The sequence below is a fragment of the Cetorhinus maximus genome, chromosome 11 (assembly GCF_964194155.1).
Source record: "Cetorhinus maximus chromosome 11, sCetMax3.hap1.1, whole genome shotgun sequence".
Lineage (NCBI taxonomy): Eukaryota > Metazoa > Chordata > Chondrichthyes > Lamniformes > Cetorhinidae > Cetorhinus > Cetorhinus maximus.
Window position 1 is genome coordinate 91,666,440 of NC_135889.1, and position 17,766 is coordinate 91,684,205.

At 39.4% G+C, this 17,766-nt stretch overlaps 1 protein-coding gene across 2 annotated transcripts in view; it reads right to left on the minus strand.

The window, feature by feature from the left end:
• Positions 1-17,766, minus strand: part of zranb3 (zinc finger, RAN-binding domain containing 3) — a 118,942-nt gene that overhangs the window by 55,474 nt on the left and 45,702 nt on the right. Inside the window, exons 4-8 of one of the 2 annotated variants that reach the window (XM_078552430.1) lie at positions 15,809-15,987; positions 8,771-9,002; positions 4,233-4,318; positions 3,098-3,269; positions 136-270 (exon numbers count right to left, since the gene is read on the minus strand). In XM_078552430.1, coding sequence (XP_078408556.1) covers positions 136-270; positions 3,098-3,269; positions 4,233-4,318; positions 8,771-9,002; positions 15,809-15,987 — 804 coding nt within the window. The remainder of the gene's footprint in view (positions 1-135; positions 271-3,097; positions 3,270-4,232; positions 4,319-8,770; positions 9,003-15,808; positions 15,988-17,766) is intronic. The other variant, XM_078552431.1, reaches the window with a different exon arrangement.

Here is a 17,766-nt window from a genome sequence, read left to right on the forward strand (position 1 = left end):
AGTATTCAGATTTTTTTTGGAAATTGAGACTACAAATCTAGCACTAGATTGATACTTAACATAGCTTAAATTTATATTTAATTTATATTGAAATTGACAAACTGTTATAGAAAAATTAACCGATAGTGCATCTACCTTTGCAATAGCTGTTTGTTTGTACATGCGAGTGATGAGACCCATGACTTGTACAAAGGGGTTATCTGTCTCCGCAGAACTCAAATGCAGCTCTCTCATTAATTTCTCCCACTCCTCAATGCTGCCATTCATTTCCTACGTGGGCAGAAAGATAAATGTTTTGAACAAAAAAGGGCAGAGCAATTAATGGATCTGTGATGCATGCCCCAGTTTCATCCTGTACAGCAGTAGAGGAACAAGAGCAGGAAAATTCCCAAAGATACAAGATTGTTCCTGCAAAAACGTCAATGCTGGATAGGTCAGTCACATGTTCTGTTCAATTATAGAAGCTTGTGACAAGCTGGGGGTGAAGATGGAAATTCTTTACTCCGGTGCTATAAATCAAGGACCAAGAATGTTTCAAGGGGAAATTATTAAATATTTAGAAAGTCAGAATGCCAGGAATCATAAAGTACTAAATACATTTGTGTCACAGATATGAATTTAGGACAGTCTTTGCCTGATAAAAGTAAATGAACAGGTCTGTGTGTACTCGTAATAACAGTGGAAGATATTTTGGAGAAGAGCTATTTAAACGAGTCATTTGCTGCTACAATTCTTGTCTACATTAACATTATGTTTTCCGTCTTCCCTACTAGACAAATAAATCAAATATTCTACACGTAACAATTGAACGTTACAAGATAGGCAAGTTTCAATGCCAGTGTGCATTATTTTATATAGGTTACAAAATTAATTATTTTATCGTAATGTTGATAAGTCAGAGAAGTAGTAATGTGAAATCTCTTTTGGGTCTGCATATTAGAAGAAATAAAGGCAGCCTACATTAAAATGAGAAGAGACGCATGCTTTTCACAGACTTAAAGTCTTGACATACTGCAAAGTTGTAGAGATTGTGTGACTTAATGCATTTGTAAAACACAATCAAATTTCCTAACTCTTGCATATTTCCAATATGTGAATGATAAGTTTGCTACATTTAAATCCACAACTGCATGTAACAATGTCCTTACATGTCTTAATGGACTCCATCCTGCGCTCAAATTCACCTATGAAATGGAGCAGTCAAATGAACTCCCCTTCCTTGACGTACTAGTTGAGAAATCTGCCAGGGGATTCTCTACCATGGTCTATCACAAGCCTACCTTCACTGGTCAATATACACATTGGAATTCTTACAGCTTTACACACTATAAGGTTGGTCTTGTCAGCAACTTTGTAAATAGGGCCTGAGCATTTGCTCACAATGCAAACTTGATGCTGAAATAGGGCGTATCAAAGGCATCCTGCAGGATAATGGCTACCCTGATCAGAGCATTCCACACTGTATATCACGCAATCTCAAGAACATACCCAAGGCCATCACTTTTGGCCCTGAAAAGTGCCCAGTCTACCTCAGATTACTCAGGAAGGGCAAGGTATCTCAAAAATTTGAGCAACAGGTGAAGTTAGCTGTTTCACGCTGCTACTATGCAGTAGCAGCATGAGCGGTATTCGCCACTAACAGGATGCTGTTGTCAAGCTAAAAAGACGTTCTGCCTATCACTCAAATGAGTAATGTGGTATATGAATTTCAATGCCAGTGATGCCAGACATGTAGGCTGTATGTCCCAAAGACCTGAAAATTGTATCAAACAGCATGCCCCTGCCATTGTTCGCAACAGGCAGAGTAAAGAACTTACCCAACCAGTGCGTGCTTGCAATACTCAAAACACAGTGTCCAAAATTAGATGCATTCCGTGGTTGAACAACATTTGCTAAATCATCCACAATGTGCTAAGAATTACGCTGACAACCAATTTAAGATCGTCAGTCAGGCTCACAGTGTGGCACATTTGCGTGTACTGGAAACTACATATATTAATACACAGCATCAAGTCCTTTGCAGACAGAAAGAACATGTACATACATTGCGCCTGTTTCAGCAAAACAAGTGAGAGTCTTTTTCTGACTCATTCCTCAGGGCAGTGCCTTGACCAATCAGGGTCAAGCTGTCTGGTTTAAATTTCAAACAATGTTTGGTGGTTAACTGTCAGTCACCATCAGTGGTGCATTCTCCATGGCAACGCCACTTGCCAACCAGTCAGCACTCTCTTCACATACAGTATAAATTGTTGATTTCCCCCTTATATTGGTATTCTTCCGAGTGTCCTGATGAGTGCAAGACAAAAAGCTTAGACACGTCTCTTTTATCAGCAACAATCAAGTTTGCTGTCTCTAACTTCAGAAAATGCAAAATCTATTCTACCCATAAAAATGTTGAATCATAATCACGATACACAAATTGATCTGCTGCAGCATAGAGTGTAAGCTGCAGAGTGACGCTGTATGTTGAATGCACCATTTCTTTTTTTCCCTGACCTAGAATTGTCATCTAGGACCTGTAGGCAAAAGCACGGAGAAAGTTTTAACACAAAACATAATTAGGGAGGAGTTGGGATTTGAGAATGAAGTGGGGCGAGGATAGAGGTAAAGCTGGTACAAGCACACAGCAAGATGTTCTTTCTCAAGTTTAACAGAGAAAGCCAAATGTATACAAAGATCTAAAAGTATATGAATATTTTAAAATGTTTTTGACATTAAAAAATTCATTCTTAAAGCATTGAAAAGTGAAACAAATATAAAAAGTCATATTTTCATTCAATGTCTTCAATTTTAAAATTTCTCTTTAATTGAGCACCTACAAATCCATGATTTCAGAAAATACATGAGGTTACTTAGCAACCAAGCACAGCATCAGTCGCAAGAGACCTGGCATACTGGCAGTATTAGATGCTTGGAATCAGAGCAAAAGAAATGTTGGGGCAGAATTTTACAGCCCCGCCAAAGTCAACAGACGGCTCGCCGCTGTGACAGGGCTGTAAAATTCCACCCTTGGACTTTCTAAATGTTAGCTAGAAAAGTTAACAACTTATCCTCAAACCAGAAATTCATACAAGAACGGCATTATATAAACCCTCACCTTAGTAGCTTCCTTTGACAAATCAAATGGAATTTGCTGTCGAATTTTAGGAGGCAGCTGGGTCAAAACTTCATCCTTCATTCGTCGGATCATTATTTTACTCAAATATTGGTGAAGCTCATCTAAATTGGAGGCTCCTTTGCAATCCCACTGAGCTCTTTTGCCAAAATACCTGTTATTGTATGGCAATTGAAACACTAGAAACATTTTCTCATTTTTACAATGCAAACTGAGACATTTCATTTAAAATAAAAACATAAAATAAATATGAATATAAATATAAAGGAAAGTTGGTTGATACATAAATTCAATTTGACCGTATTATATCCTTCCTCCAGTTTGTTTGAGAGTTTAGCGACCAAAACTTTACTTGAACAGTCACTGCGAAGATCATTATGTTGCAGACACATTTTTAGGAAAAAGGCACTTGGATTTAATTGCAACCAACCAAGCTTTGGAACCTAACAAACAACTGATTACTGAAAAATTAAAATAAAGTTATTTTTTTCAAACATATTCGCCCAAGTTCACTTTAGATGACAGATATCAAAGATCATGCAGCTGATTCAGCTAATTAGAAACAGCAATACATTAAACAATCTAATAACAAGGGCAATTTTCTTCATAGTGGGATTTGCATTATAACAATATACTGTATGTGTCTACAGTATTGCATCAGCATACTAATCCATTTACTAACAAGTTAATTATCTACTTTATCATAGAAGTAAAGTCTCAATTCATCCTGACACAAGATCATCAACCTAATCTGTTTCTCTCTCCAATGATGCTTTTTGATCTGCTGAGTATTTCCAGCATTTTCTGTTTTTATCTCTGTTGTCAATAATCAGAAATGAAAATAGAGTATTGGCATAAGATACAAATAAAGATGGACTGATTTTTCAGTAGCCCAAACTGCCAATAAATAAAATGTCATCTGGACAATAAAGAGCAAAACCAATTGGCCAGATTATTCAAAAAGCAAACAGGAAAAAACAGCAGTTGAACAGTGCTTGCCATGAAGTACAATTTTGTTATTTCAGCGTATAACAGTATTAGAGGATCACATTCCATACAAAGGCACAGGGCTTTAAAGAAAAATATGCTGCTAAATATTCCCAATTATTTATCTTACCTAAGATGAGCATTGCAATACTTCTTGGCGTAGTCAGTCCATGTTCCAAATTTTCTTGGAAACAATGCATTAATCTGCATGAAAAGCTGTGCAAATGTGGAAACAAAATCAATGGAAATGAAATGAATATAAGCCTCTGCATTTAAGAGCTTCCAAGTTATCTTGGCCTTATTCTATGCTATACGATTCTATGATAGATTAAAAGCACCTAACACAACTTTTTTTAATTCATTTACAGGGCATGGGCATCGCTGGCTAGACCAGCATTTATTGCCCATCCCTAATTGTCCTTGAGAAGGTGGTGGTGAGCCAACTTCTTGAACCGCTGCAGTTCATGTGGTGTCAGTGCACACACACAGTGTTGCTAGGTAGGGAATGCCAGGATTTTGATCCAGTGACAGTGAAGGAACTAAGAGAGTACAAGAAACAACTGAAGAAAATTGGTCTGCTATTTGATCAGCTAAAAAACTAATGGTCATGAACATTTGTAGAAGCAATGGGAAAAGTTTCCAGTTTTGTGAAGAGTCAGCAAACTGTCAAAGACTCTATTGGGCCATTGAAGGATATTTAAAAACAGGTTGCAAAGGCAGAAACATTAAATACTTTGCACTGGTCTTCACTCTTGAAGATCATGTTTGATGATTAGAATTGAATGGTTTTAACAATAGACTAGTATTAAATTAGATGAACATATTATTTTAGAAAGAGTTAAGAGCTTGAAACTTGATAGAGCAGCTGGGGCAGATGATATCCAGCAGAGGGTCTTCATGGAGATGGAAGATGTATTGTGGAGCCTCTAACTCATTTTTAATAGCTCACTGGACTCTGGGATGCTCCCTGTAGGTTGGAAAAAGTGTAATGTAACTTCCCATCTTTAGAAATGGTGGCAAGTCAAGACCAGGTAACTGGATTTTGACATGAGTAAGATGTTCAAGGGATCATTAGAAATGTAATATATGAGTGCTTGCATAGACAGGTATATATTAGGGACACCCATATGGCTTCATAAAAAGATTATGTCTTACAAATCTAATGGTGCTTTTGAAGGACTGACTAAGCGGCAGACAAGAGAAGCTCAGTAGACGCTGAGACTTAAAAAAAGCTTTTGATAAGGCACCACACGAGAAGCTTCACCATAAAATTGAAGCCTCTGGTATTAGTGGTCATGTACTGAGCTGGATTGAGAGCTGGCTGGCAGGATGTAGGCAAACTGTTGAGAGACCAGATCAGTAGTAGGAATATTCTTCTTTCTGGATGTAGGTGTTGGGGGCATGGTCTAAAATCTAGGTGAGTGTTTGGGCTGTAGATGATGCTTGTCTGCTTCAGATGGATTGTTAATATGTTGAGAGATAGGGCCCATGACTGGAAGGCGGTTGGGGGTGGGGGGGGGGGGGGGTGGATTTGGGCATTTTAGTGTACAGTACATCTCTCAAGGTTGTGACGAATATCTAGCTCACGGTTCATGCTAATATTTTAGAGGTAATGCTTAGTTCCGGGAAGATTGTTGTGAAGATAACTAAAATGCTGAGTTGTAAAGATTTCCAGAACACCTAAAAGAAAATGGAAGTTCATAGGTAGCCCATGTTTGTTTAATAGAGTCGGGGAAAAAGAGATGGAGCCATAAAACATCAGGTGGGCTTACTTGGCTGGAGAACTGCAGACATGATCTGGAGTCAGGAAAGATGTTTTGTCCTGGGGGTTAAAGCTAAATTATTTTAAAAGCATTCAGTGAACCTTGAAAGGCTGTTTTGTCATGGTGACAGGCGAAACTTAAGGTGCTCTGGTTTCAATAGATCTGAGGGTTCTGCAGCAGGGGAAGAGGCTCTGTAATGAAGAAGGGGTTAATTGCAGTTGGGACCTCATGAGGTTTGAAGCTCATGGAGTTATTGAGGCAGTCCAAGCCAGAGCGCTTTTGAGGGAATTCAGAAGCTAGATTTTTGAAAGTGAAGAGCTGAAATCCCTTGTGAGAGAAACAGAGTTTGAAGGAGATTGAGAGGCTCAGTGATCACTGGTGTCTGGGTGGGTTGCTGAGAAATTGGTGGAATCTTGCTTGGCTGCATCCGCCCTTTAATGTGCAGAGTAGTGTTTACAACCACAGTTTGCCTGTTAAATCATATTTACCTCATGTTAATTCTGAATGTTAGAGTATAAGATAGGTATTGTAGATTGTTTTACTTTATTGACTTTGTATAGCAAAGTTTATTTTGTTCGCTTAAAACCATGGAATATTGTGGCTTTATTCTCCTAGTGGGTAACCGGGATTGCAAAATTTGTCTTCTTTAAACAAAAAGTTACTGATCCCTAACCGGATCATAGCAAGGTGCATGAGCAATGCCTTGAACTGATAGTTTGAGAAAATAGTGTGTTGGGGTGCACTCACAGGACAACCTGAGTACAGACAAGACATACTATTTTGTCCTTGTACAAGACCTTGATTCGGCCTGACTTCCAATACCGTGTCCAGTTTTGGGCTTCTCACAGGATGGGTGACATTGAGGCTATGGAAAGGGTGCAGAGAAGGGCCACTAGGCTAAATTTCGGTATAAACCATCTTAGTTATCATGGTGGTCTAAAAGAGTTGGGATTCTGCATTTTAGAGAAGGCTTAGTGATGATATGATTGAGATCTATAAGAAAATGAAGGCAGTATATTGGGTTACAAGTGACAGTTTGTTCCAATTAAATAGGTTAGGGGGGATCAGGGGTCATAATTTCAAGTTGTATAATGCCAAATGTAGTTTAGTTATCAGGAGGAGATTCTTCTTCCACAGAACAGTGAACCTCTGGTACAGGCTGCCAACTCATATGCTGAATGTTGAATCCCTTCAAGCGAGAGCCGAACCTGCATGTAATTGGGCAGCACCACCTCTTATAAAAAAGTAGGTACTTCAGGGAATTCAGAGCAGACTGATCTCGAGGACTAATTTCAATCACCTAGATGGGTCGGACAGGGAATTCCCAGGTTTATTTTCTCCCAAATTGGAAGGGGGGGGGGGGGATGGGGGTGGAATAACAGCAAGGTCTGCAATAGGATAGAAGTATAGAAGTTCTTTGTTTCCCCTCCCACCCTTTCTCTGCCTTTGTACTTGCTTTAAACCTATAAATCTCCAAATTTTCAAAGTTCTGATAAAAGCTCATCAACCAGAAACATTAACTCTGAGCAGAATTTTCTGTTCTCCCTCTAGCTGATTTGTAGGTTGGGTGGGGAGGGCTGCAAAATTTCCCAGTCAGCCTTCCTGCTGCCCTCCCATCCCCCCCTCCGACCTGTGTGTAATTTTACACGAGGCGGGAACTGGCTGCCTGAGGGCTGCCCGCCTGTCCTTGCCCCAAAGGAGGCCCTCAAGTGGCCAAACATTGACCACTCAAGGGCTACATCCATTTTCAGGCTTGTGGGAGAAATTCAGGGGCAGGAGGGAAGCCAGCAGGTCACCCTGCCCTGGCCTTGGGTGGGAAGTTGGATGGGGGGAGGCGGGGGTGGCACAACCCTCAAGAACCCCTTTCCACTCCCAAGGGTGCCTATCCATCCAGATCCCCAACCCCGTCTTCCCACTCCTCCCAGGTCTCACCTCTGCTCCCTACCTTGAGACCTCTCCTCCACACTTAGCTGGTCCTGCACAGTCCTAGTCCTGGCCATTGCTACCACTGGCACTGCTGGAGCTACAGAGCTGCCATCCAATCAGATTAGCCAGCAGATCTCTGAAGCAGAACTTCCACCTGTATGGAGGGGCATACATCCTGCTTCTAGCCAATTAATGCCCCTTGGAGTGTTAAATAGGTTTTAAGATTGACATGTGTGCCATTGAGGGCCTTCCTCAATTTGCCAACTTACCAAATTAATTGATATTCCAGTAGCTACAACTGCTCATTATTGAAGCATGCCAGGCCAATACCAAACTTCTTGTGTAGAAAATCCCTTACTGTCATAATATTGTACCTGTTAAAGAATACAGTGTACAAGAGAGAAATGGTTTGTCCTAGAGTGCTGACACTAAGACCAAACCACTTTAAGGATATGCTCTATGAAGGAATTTGGCCTTGCTAGCTGCAAGGAAAAATTGTTCTGAGCTGCTAATGTCAATTTAGAGATCCTTATGGCATGGTACCTGAAAAAAGAAAGAGAGAGAGAATATGTACTCCTACAACAAAACTGGAGGCTCATGATGAGTACCACTGATTGCAGTTTTCACAGATAATGGAGGGAATCCAAATAAGATCCTAAAAACATCGCTAAAATCACAATAACCATTACATTTAACTAATATTGTCATCATTGGGCTTAAATATAAATACAGAGTCCCCAAAGTGCTGGTATTTGTATAGATATAGTTGCCTAGTGATTAGACGGAGATTTATCAGTAATAAGAAACTGCAAATACAATGCACCAACTATTTTCAACTTTAGTCTTGAATTACACAGAAAAAGTATGTTTTCGATAGGCCTTGATCAATTAGTTGAAATAAAAACAGACAATGCTGGAAATATTCAGTTGATTGATGTACTCCTACAAAGGTTATATAAAAAAATGTTAACAGGCTCACCTCTTCAGGGCGACTAAGTGCCGGAGTTCCAGTCAACAGAATTGCCCTAGCAGCTTTCTGTACAATAGGCACCAAAATTGTGCTTCGTGCTGCATTACGTGATTTTATGTAGTGGGATTCATCAACTATAACAACTTGGAAATTTTGATCGTAAAGAGCATCTACTAAAGTCTGTGCATCAGTTGTTAAAAGGCCATAACCCACGATAGTAACTTTGCTGGTTGGAATTCTCCTGCAAGATACAAACAAAACAAATTGAGATTACTCACTATGGAAATATTTTTTATGGACAGTACTATCTTTACATAAATATGTATATTTGTAATCTGTAAACTATACCAAAATTGTTTATCCAAAAGTAGTACTGTTCTGCATAATCAGGTTTGTCAGTCCAATGTGGTACGTAAGGAAGCCACTTGGATAACAATTTCATTCCTTATTCCATCTATTTCAGAGGTGATTTATTTGTTTCAGTGTTGATCAACCCTATAATCCACATCTTTTTCACAGAATGGTTTTCGCACTTCTTAGCCCCATGAAGGAATATAAAACTATGGTGCTTTAGCTATTTTGCATTTATATCATGCAATAATGATAATGGGTTGTGAATGGCAAGGTTAGGACATTCACCAGGAAGAAATTCTTTTATAAAAGGTAATCAAAAGCTGGAACAAGTTGCTACAAGGAGGTAGTGCAGGCCAGGACACAGTTAGATACTATAATGGAAAGACGTTACTGTTGACATTTTGGAAGGCGGTCATCCACAACTCAAGGGAGGTTCTTTTAACCCATTAATGCAACATAGAAACATGAGTAGGCCATCTAGCCTCTTGGGCCTGTTCCAACTTTCAATTAGATCATGGCTGATCTGTATCAGAGACAATTCATCCTTGAGCATAGGCAATCTTGGTGTTCAAGTTTAGCTATTTTCATGTACATAGATAATTCAAGAAATCTAATTGAAGAATATCACAAGGGGCACCTAAGGCATTTAGAAACATTTCGCCCTGTATTTTACAGCATCCCCTTTTTAACTCCTTTACAGTGCCCTCAAGGAAATTATTGCCAAGTTTTCCAGCCAAGGCAGATTTATTTAATATTCAAAAAGAGTCCTAAACAAAGATTTCTCATTTTGAGTGAAAGTTATTATATCTTTACAAAATCCAAAGTAACAGCAATGAAGATGAATATTTTAATATATTTGAAAAAGTTATGAAATATTTATTCAGAAATGAACATTTAATTGGAAAATATCTTTCAAGTGAAACATTTCATGCAGTACCAAAATACTCAATCTTCCGGCTGGCTAAATGACTTGGATGAAGGGACTGAAGGAATGGTTGCTAAATTTGCTGATGACACAAAGACAAGTAGAAAAGTAAATTGTGAAGAGGACATAAGGAGGCCACAAAAGGACATAGATAGGTTAAGTGAGTGGGCAAAGATCTGGCAAATGGAGTATAATGTGGGCAAATGTGAAATTATCCATTTTGGCAGGAAGAATGAAAAAGCATATTATCTAAATGGTGCCAGATTGCAGGGCTCTGAGATTCAGAGGGATCTGGGTGTCCTAGTGCTTGCATCACAAAAGCTAGTATGCAAGCAGAGCAAGTAATTAGGAAAGCTAATAGAATGTTATCATTTATTGTGAGGGAAATTGATTACAAAAGCAGGAAGGTTATGCTTTGTTCAAGGCACTGGTGAGACCACATCTGGAGTATTGTATACAGTACAGGTCTCCTCATTTAAGGAGGGAGGTAAATGCCTTATAAGCAGTTCAGAGAAGGTTTACTAGACTAATATCAGGCATGGGCGGGTTGTCTTATGAGGAAAGGTTGGTAGGTTAGGCTTGTATCCATTGGAATTTAGAAGAGTAAGAGGTGACTTGATTGAAACCTTTAAGATCCTGAGGGGTCTTGACAGGGTGGATGTGGAGAGAATGTTTCCTTTTGTGGGAAAATCTAGAACTAGGGATCACTGCTTAAAAATAAGGGGTTGCTCATTTAGGATAGAGATGAGGGGAATTTTTCTTTCTCTCAGAGGCTGAGAGTCTTTGGAACTCTCTTCCTCAAAAGGCAGTGGAAGCAGAGGCTTTGAATATTTTTAAGGTAGATCTAGATAGATTCTTGATTAACAAGAGGGTAAAAGTTTATCGGGGAGAGGCAGGAATGTGGGGTTGAGGTTATAATCAGATCAGCCATGATTTTATTGAATGGCAGAGCACACTCTAGGGGCTGAATGGCCTACTCCTGCCACTAATTCGTATGTTCTAATAATGCAAAGTACTTCAAGCAAATTTATTTAAATAAAATCTGTTGTTCATCTCTTTCCCCATAAGAACTTACATAAGACTCCATGCACTGATCGGATAGATTGAAGAGGAAAAAGAACTCCCACCATGTAATTCCCCCCACCCTTACTTCAGGAATGTGACAACTGTAACTATCTTCAAGGGAGGTAAATCATGTTGTGGAAACCATTGAAGTATCACCCTCTTGTCCATAGCAGTGAAAATCCTGACACATATTCCCCTGAATCGCCTATTTCCTGTGTTTGAGGAAATTCTCCCACAGATACAATTTAGCTTTAGACTTTCCAGTGAAACCTCTGACGTGGGATTTGTCTGGCAACAAAGACAAGAAAAATACCGAGAACATCACCAGGAACTCTTCATTGCACTGATCGACCTGACCAAAGCATTTGACTCAGTAAATTGCAAGGTTCTACGGATTGTGTTCCAAAGATTTGGGTGCCAAGAAATTTCATCATCGTCCTGCAAATGTTTCATGACATGACTGAAACTGTCCTGAATGGGAGATCTGAAACAAATGCCTTCAAAATCTGACCAGTGTCAAGCAAGACCATGTGACAGCCCCATTGCTATTTACAATCTATCTGACAGATGCTCTTCACCTAATCAAAGATCAACTGCCATCTGGTGCAAATATTAAATACCACCTTAATAGAAACCTCTTTAACCTCAGTTTTCTCCATGCCAAAACTAAACTGACCACCATAGGCATATATGATCTACAATCTGTAGATGACTGCAGTGTTATCGCCTACTCTGCGCCAGATTTGCAAGCCACTCTCTATCTCTTCAATTCTACTTACAAGAAATTCAGCTTGTCTCTGAATGGACAAAACAAAACTTATATCAGCCCACACCTGGTCAGCCAAACATTCCACCTACTATACATGTGTTGAAGGGGACAATCTGGAAAATGTTGAGCATTTCCCATAACTTGCCAGCCACCTCTCTCAAAAGGCCACCATTGACGAGGAGATCCAACGTCAGATAATTCACAAACGACCGCAGTGAGTGTTTGACAACAAGGAACTCAAGTCAACAAAATTCCTAATGTACAGAGCAGCTGCCCATCCTCATCCTCCTGTACTATAGTGAACCCTGGTCGTGTATCAGCAGCACATAAGAGCGCTAGAGAAATTCCATCAGCAATGCCTCTGCCGCATCCTCCGATTCAATGGGAGAATCGTAACAAATGCTAGTGTCCTTCTTGAAGCCAGCTCCACAAGCACTCAGACAAAACACCTGCAAAACCAACCTTAATCGACTGGGTACTACATCCGGATGGCTGAAAAGCATCTCCCTCACCAGGTCTTGCTTTTTCAACTCTCAAATCACCAGCGTTCCAGGGGAAGACAAAGAAAATGTTTCAAAGACACTCTGCAGCTCTCCCTGAAGTGCAGCAGCATTGACATTAATGAGTGGCGGGGGCGAGCTTACTCCCAATTGTTCAAAATGGCGTCAACTTGTCCATCAAGCTGCATCAGGCTTTGAGTCGCAATGTCTCATGAATAATGAAGGCAGCGCAGCAGCACAGAAGAGAAAAGAAATCAAATCCTGCACTCTGAATCCCACTACATCGTGGGACGTCCTGCCCCACGTGCCCAAAGATCTGTAGGTCCAGAATCGGCCTGTTCAGTCACAAGAAGACCCGTGGCAGAAACTCGCAACTAAGTACGTCATCCTTGAATCAAGGGATAGCTGACGACAATGATACATAGTTTCAGAAGGGGCAGACCATATTTGACCGACCACACTGACAATCTTTGATGATGCAACATCTTAAATGAGTCATTGGAAAGTTCTACAATATATGTGTGCCTAGACTACCAGAAAGCATTTGATAAAATTCAATTTTAACGGCTGAAACTCAAGCTTAATATAGTGAGTATTAAGCCTCTCCAAGGATTTCATGAGGAGGCAAAACTTTTCAGAAGCCAGTTAGATACAATGAATGGCATTGGTGGGGGGAAATGAGGGCACAGGATTGCAGATTTCCATAAAAGAATGAGTTAGGGGAATTTATTGTCCTTCATCATTTGTACTTAGCTTCGTGAATGATGTTATTTTTCCCCAACAAGCTCCAGTCAAAAAATGGATGTTTTCATGTCTCCACAAAGATAACAGAATCACAATTGTAACAATGTGCTTCTAAATAAAAACATATGTAAGCATAAGCATGTGCAAGGCCTAATTTTAAAACATTGTTATAATGTTGGAGGGGAAAGAGATACAAGAATGATAAAAGCAAAATACTGCAGATACTGGAGATCTCAAATGAAAACAGCAAGTGCTGGAAAAACTCAGTAGGTCTAGCAGTGTCTGTGGCGAGAGAAACAGAGTTAAGGTTTCAAGTCCAACATAACTCTTCTTCGTTCCGATTTGTGCACAGCAAGCTCCCATAAACAACATAATGGCCAGATCATATGTTTTTTTTCCATGTTGTTGGAGAGATAAATATCGGCCAAGTCAGTGGGGATTAAATCTCCTGCTCCTCTTCAAAATAGTACCATTGAGTCTTTCACTTCTGCCTTACAGAGCAGACTTGGTTTTACAAGTCATCTGAGAAATGGCACTTCTGGCAGTGCAGCACTAGAATGTCAGCCTAGATTTTTGAGCACAAGTCTCCTGAATGGCGCTTGAACCCACAATCTTCTGATTCAGATAAACCTTCTGACTAAGAGATGAGAATGCTACCCAGCGGGCCACAGCTGACAGAGCTTGGAAGGGAATTCCAGAGTTTAGGGCCTCAGCTGCTGAAGGAATGGTGAAGCAATTAAAATCAGGGATGTGCAAGGGACCAGAATCAGAGATAAACTGTAAACTGAATGGTCGTACAGCTGGTTGAGTTCATTGAGTTAGAGAAGGGCGAGGCCATGGTGTGTTTTCAAAACAACGTTGAGAATTTTAGAAATCGGGCATTGTTCAACCAGGGGCCAGTGTAGGTCAGTGAGCACAGGAGTGATGGGTTGGTTGCAAGTTAGGACACGGAAGGCAGAGTTTTGGATGACCTCAAGTTTATGGAGGGTGAAAGATAAGAGGTCAGTATTGGATTAGTCAAATCTAGGGGTAACAATGGATCAGGGTTTCAGCAGCAGATGGGCTGAGGCAGTGGTGGAGTCAGGTGATGTTCTGGAAATGCAAGCAGGTGGTCTTGGTGATGATATAGATAAGTGATCAGAAGCTGACTTTGGGTCAAATAGGACGCCAAGGTTGTGAAGACAGGTTCAGCCTCACATAGCTGCCAGGAAGAGGGATAGAATCGGTAGCTAGGGAGCGGAGTTTTGTTTTATTTGTTAATGGGCATTGCTGGGAAGGCCAGCATTTATTGCCCATCCCCAATTCTCCTTGAGAAGGCCAAATTGGGGCAAGTAAAAACATTAACAAATCATTTTATTTTTTCTTTTCATTTTATTTCCATATGGTTTGAAAATATTTAACCAAGAATACAGAGATTAATTTTGATGGTAAAGAAATACTGCTACATTTTGGATACATTTGAGTCTTGACTGGCACAATTTATGCAAATGAGAAAAAAAAAGCAAGCAGATTGAGAGCCCCTGCAGTTTTGAGCTGAAAAATATGCAGCACAACTGATAAGATGACCTAGTGCCATTTATCAAACATGATGGAATCATTTTCCCTTAGGAAAGTTTATATAAGCTGCGAAAAGATGTTTGTCTTCAAGATAAGGTGACTCATTGATCAAAAAGGGACTAGTATTGAGGAGAGAGAAGCACTACCTGTGTAAAATATTCACAACAGAAAGACAGAGGGGAAAATAATATCGCATTTATCTCCTGACTGAAACAAGATTATTTTAGTGGTAATACTAAAATTTTAAGTTTGCTTTGAGTGCTGGATCAGCATTCAGAAGTTGACAGGGTGCAAAACCTACTAGGTAAATGATAGCTATGCAGTGATGATCCTATATCATTTTAGTACCTTTTATTCTTCCCAGAAAGCCCAATGTGGTGATCTCTCAAGGCTGTTTTAGAAACCAACAGCTTTAAGATTAAGACAAATGTTGTGCATAATGTGCCCAAAGCTTGCATAAAATGTGTTCCAACTTTTCTTGTTGACTTTTACTTTGCAGGGAATAACATGATGATGAATTTCACCATGATTGATTTAACCTAATGTACTTGCCTATGATCAAACTTTTCACTCTTTAACATCTCAATATCTTTCTTGCTTTTTTCTTCCAGCCACCTTCCTCAACAAAATCTCTTCCTCTCAACCACCCTCAGTTTCAGCACCAGCCGGCACCTGCATTTCAATTTACACTTGAACTCAATCTCACCAGGTCCATTGATGTACTTCTTGATCTCTCCCCAACCTCCACAATGACTCCCTCGCCAACACACAATTATATCCTTTACTGTCACCATACACGAGACCTTTGAAGTCTTCCATCAAAAGGGTTCTAAACTTTCCGATTTTCCTTCGCCAAAACTCAGCTCCTCAAGTCCCTCCATGCGTACAAAAATAAATATAGTCGCCTGGATTTCCAAATTGCTCCAGCTCTATTCAATACAAAGCTAAAACTGTGAGGTACTTCCACGCCAAGAAACAAGATGAAGTGATTCTTGATCCAAGTGAGCTAGTAGTTGTGATGTAATCTTGTTATGAAAGGACATGTTTGCATTAGCATAGCTGTTTGGATTTTACTTACGGAGATATGATTGGATCTTACATAGTGAGAAAATGGACGTTTTTCACAAGCTCACCCAATATCACTTTTAGACTCGATTAAATTGATATCATCTGGATTCAGTTCGATAATCCATTTTTCTATCTCTTCTATCCAAGGGTACTTGAGAGATGATGGGACCACAATCAGCAAGGGCCATTCCTTTTTGTAGAAGTAGGCCACTGCAATTGCTTGAATAGTTTTCCCAAGGCCCATCTGTAAAAAATGAATATCCTTAACTATTCTGTAAACAATTTATATTTTTTCATAAATGCTAAATGTAGAGCATTAGGAAAAGATCAGATTGCTGCATTAGCATGTTAGTGGAACTGCAAGTCAAAGGGCATGATGATCAGGTATACATTATTGAAACTGAGAAGAATGATATACACTTGTTTAATGGAATGGTCATTCAATGCCATCATGCAACAACACAATTCCTTTCAGCATTTAACATTAATTATTAAAAATTCCATAAGTAAAGGTACATTGAAGAGGCACAATTTTATTCAACATGATCATTTTTACAGAGCATGACTTTGATTTGTGTACAAATATTGTTGAAGTGTGAAGTTTTTAAGGATATTAGCTTTTAGTTCAAGATGATTCTTCCAAATAAACTTTCAGATTGTAAAATGATCCCTCATTTGTTAAGCCAATCTTAAAAGATACAGAACAGACTTCTAAAATCCTCTCATTTGAATCTCAAGTTTTGGTCTATGCACCTGTTAGGAAACTAGAGCAAGCATCCATTTCTAGAGTCTTTACTGCAGCACCCAAATATATGTTGAAATAACCAAATTAAAATGAAATCAAGATCTATATTTAAACCATAACATCTCACAAACAAGTTTATTTCTTCAAGTATACATTGCTTCTGGGTATCACTGATTTATTTACTGGCAGCCTGTTGATCTAGGCAAGATGGCGTCAGTCAAGATCCAACTTGGTCTTTGGAGTTAGTTCTTAGCCAATTCAGCTGCACTTTTCTTAAAGAAAGAAACTTGAAAAATAAATGAGAATTACAGTAGGCCAAATTGATTTGAAGCACTTCAAAGTTAGAGTGGAGAGAACGGGAAAGGGGAAATTGAGAGCGAGAGAGAGAGAGCGCGAGAGCTAGAGAGAACAAAAAGGTGGTGCCAGACTTGATAGATTTAGCTGATTCCATAGTAGTTACTCCAATGAACATGTTTACATTTGAAACACTTAATAACTCTCCTCATAATCAGAAGTCTACACTTAATGACTATTTTGATTCCTGCTATAGATGGAGGGAAAAGAGGTCGATAGAGATTTGGGCTCCAATGTGACTTTTAAAAAATTAAAAACTGAATGGCCATTTAATCTATTTTACAGCATATATAGCAGATGCTTTACTTGCTCATTCCTTAATTTCATTTACAAACAATGACTTTTTTATACAACTTCATTCTGTGTAATAGTTTGCATTTTGGTAGCATGGGACTGCATAAAAATGAACATCATAAAACAGGCCTAGCCAAGGAATGCAGAGTTGGCCATGCTGCACTAGCCAGCACTTTAAAGGCTGCTTGGCACCGGTATATGTAGTTGAGCTGATACGCCTGTTTCTGTGCTGTAAATACTACGTAATTTATATTGAACCTTGGTTAGATTATACTTGGGAGTGTGTTGCGCAGTTCTGGTCCCTATACTACTGAAAGAAACATTGAAGCTTGGGAAAAAGTGAATAAAATATTTACAACCACGTTGCTAGAATTGAGAGGATGAAACTATTAGGAAAGATCATGCAGGCTGCATGTATTTTCCTGGAAAAGTGAAGACCAAGAAGTAATGGGAGTTTTTAAAATTATGAAGGGGTTTGATAGGGTGAAAGTGAAGAAACTGTGCCCACTTGTGGATGATTCCAATACAATATATATCTTTAAGGGGAAGTTTGATGCAGAGGGAGAAGGGAATAGAGGAATATGGGAACAGGGTACAATGAGGTAATTAGACTAGTCAAAGCCACGTATG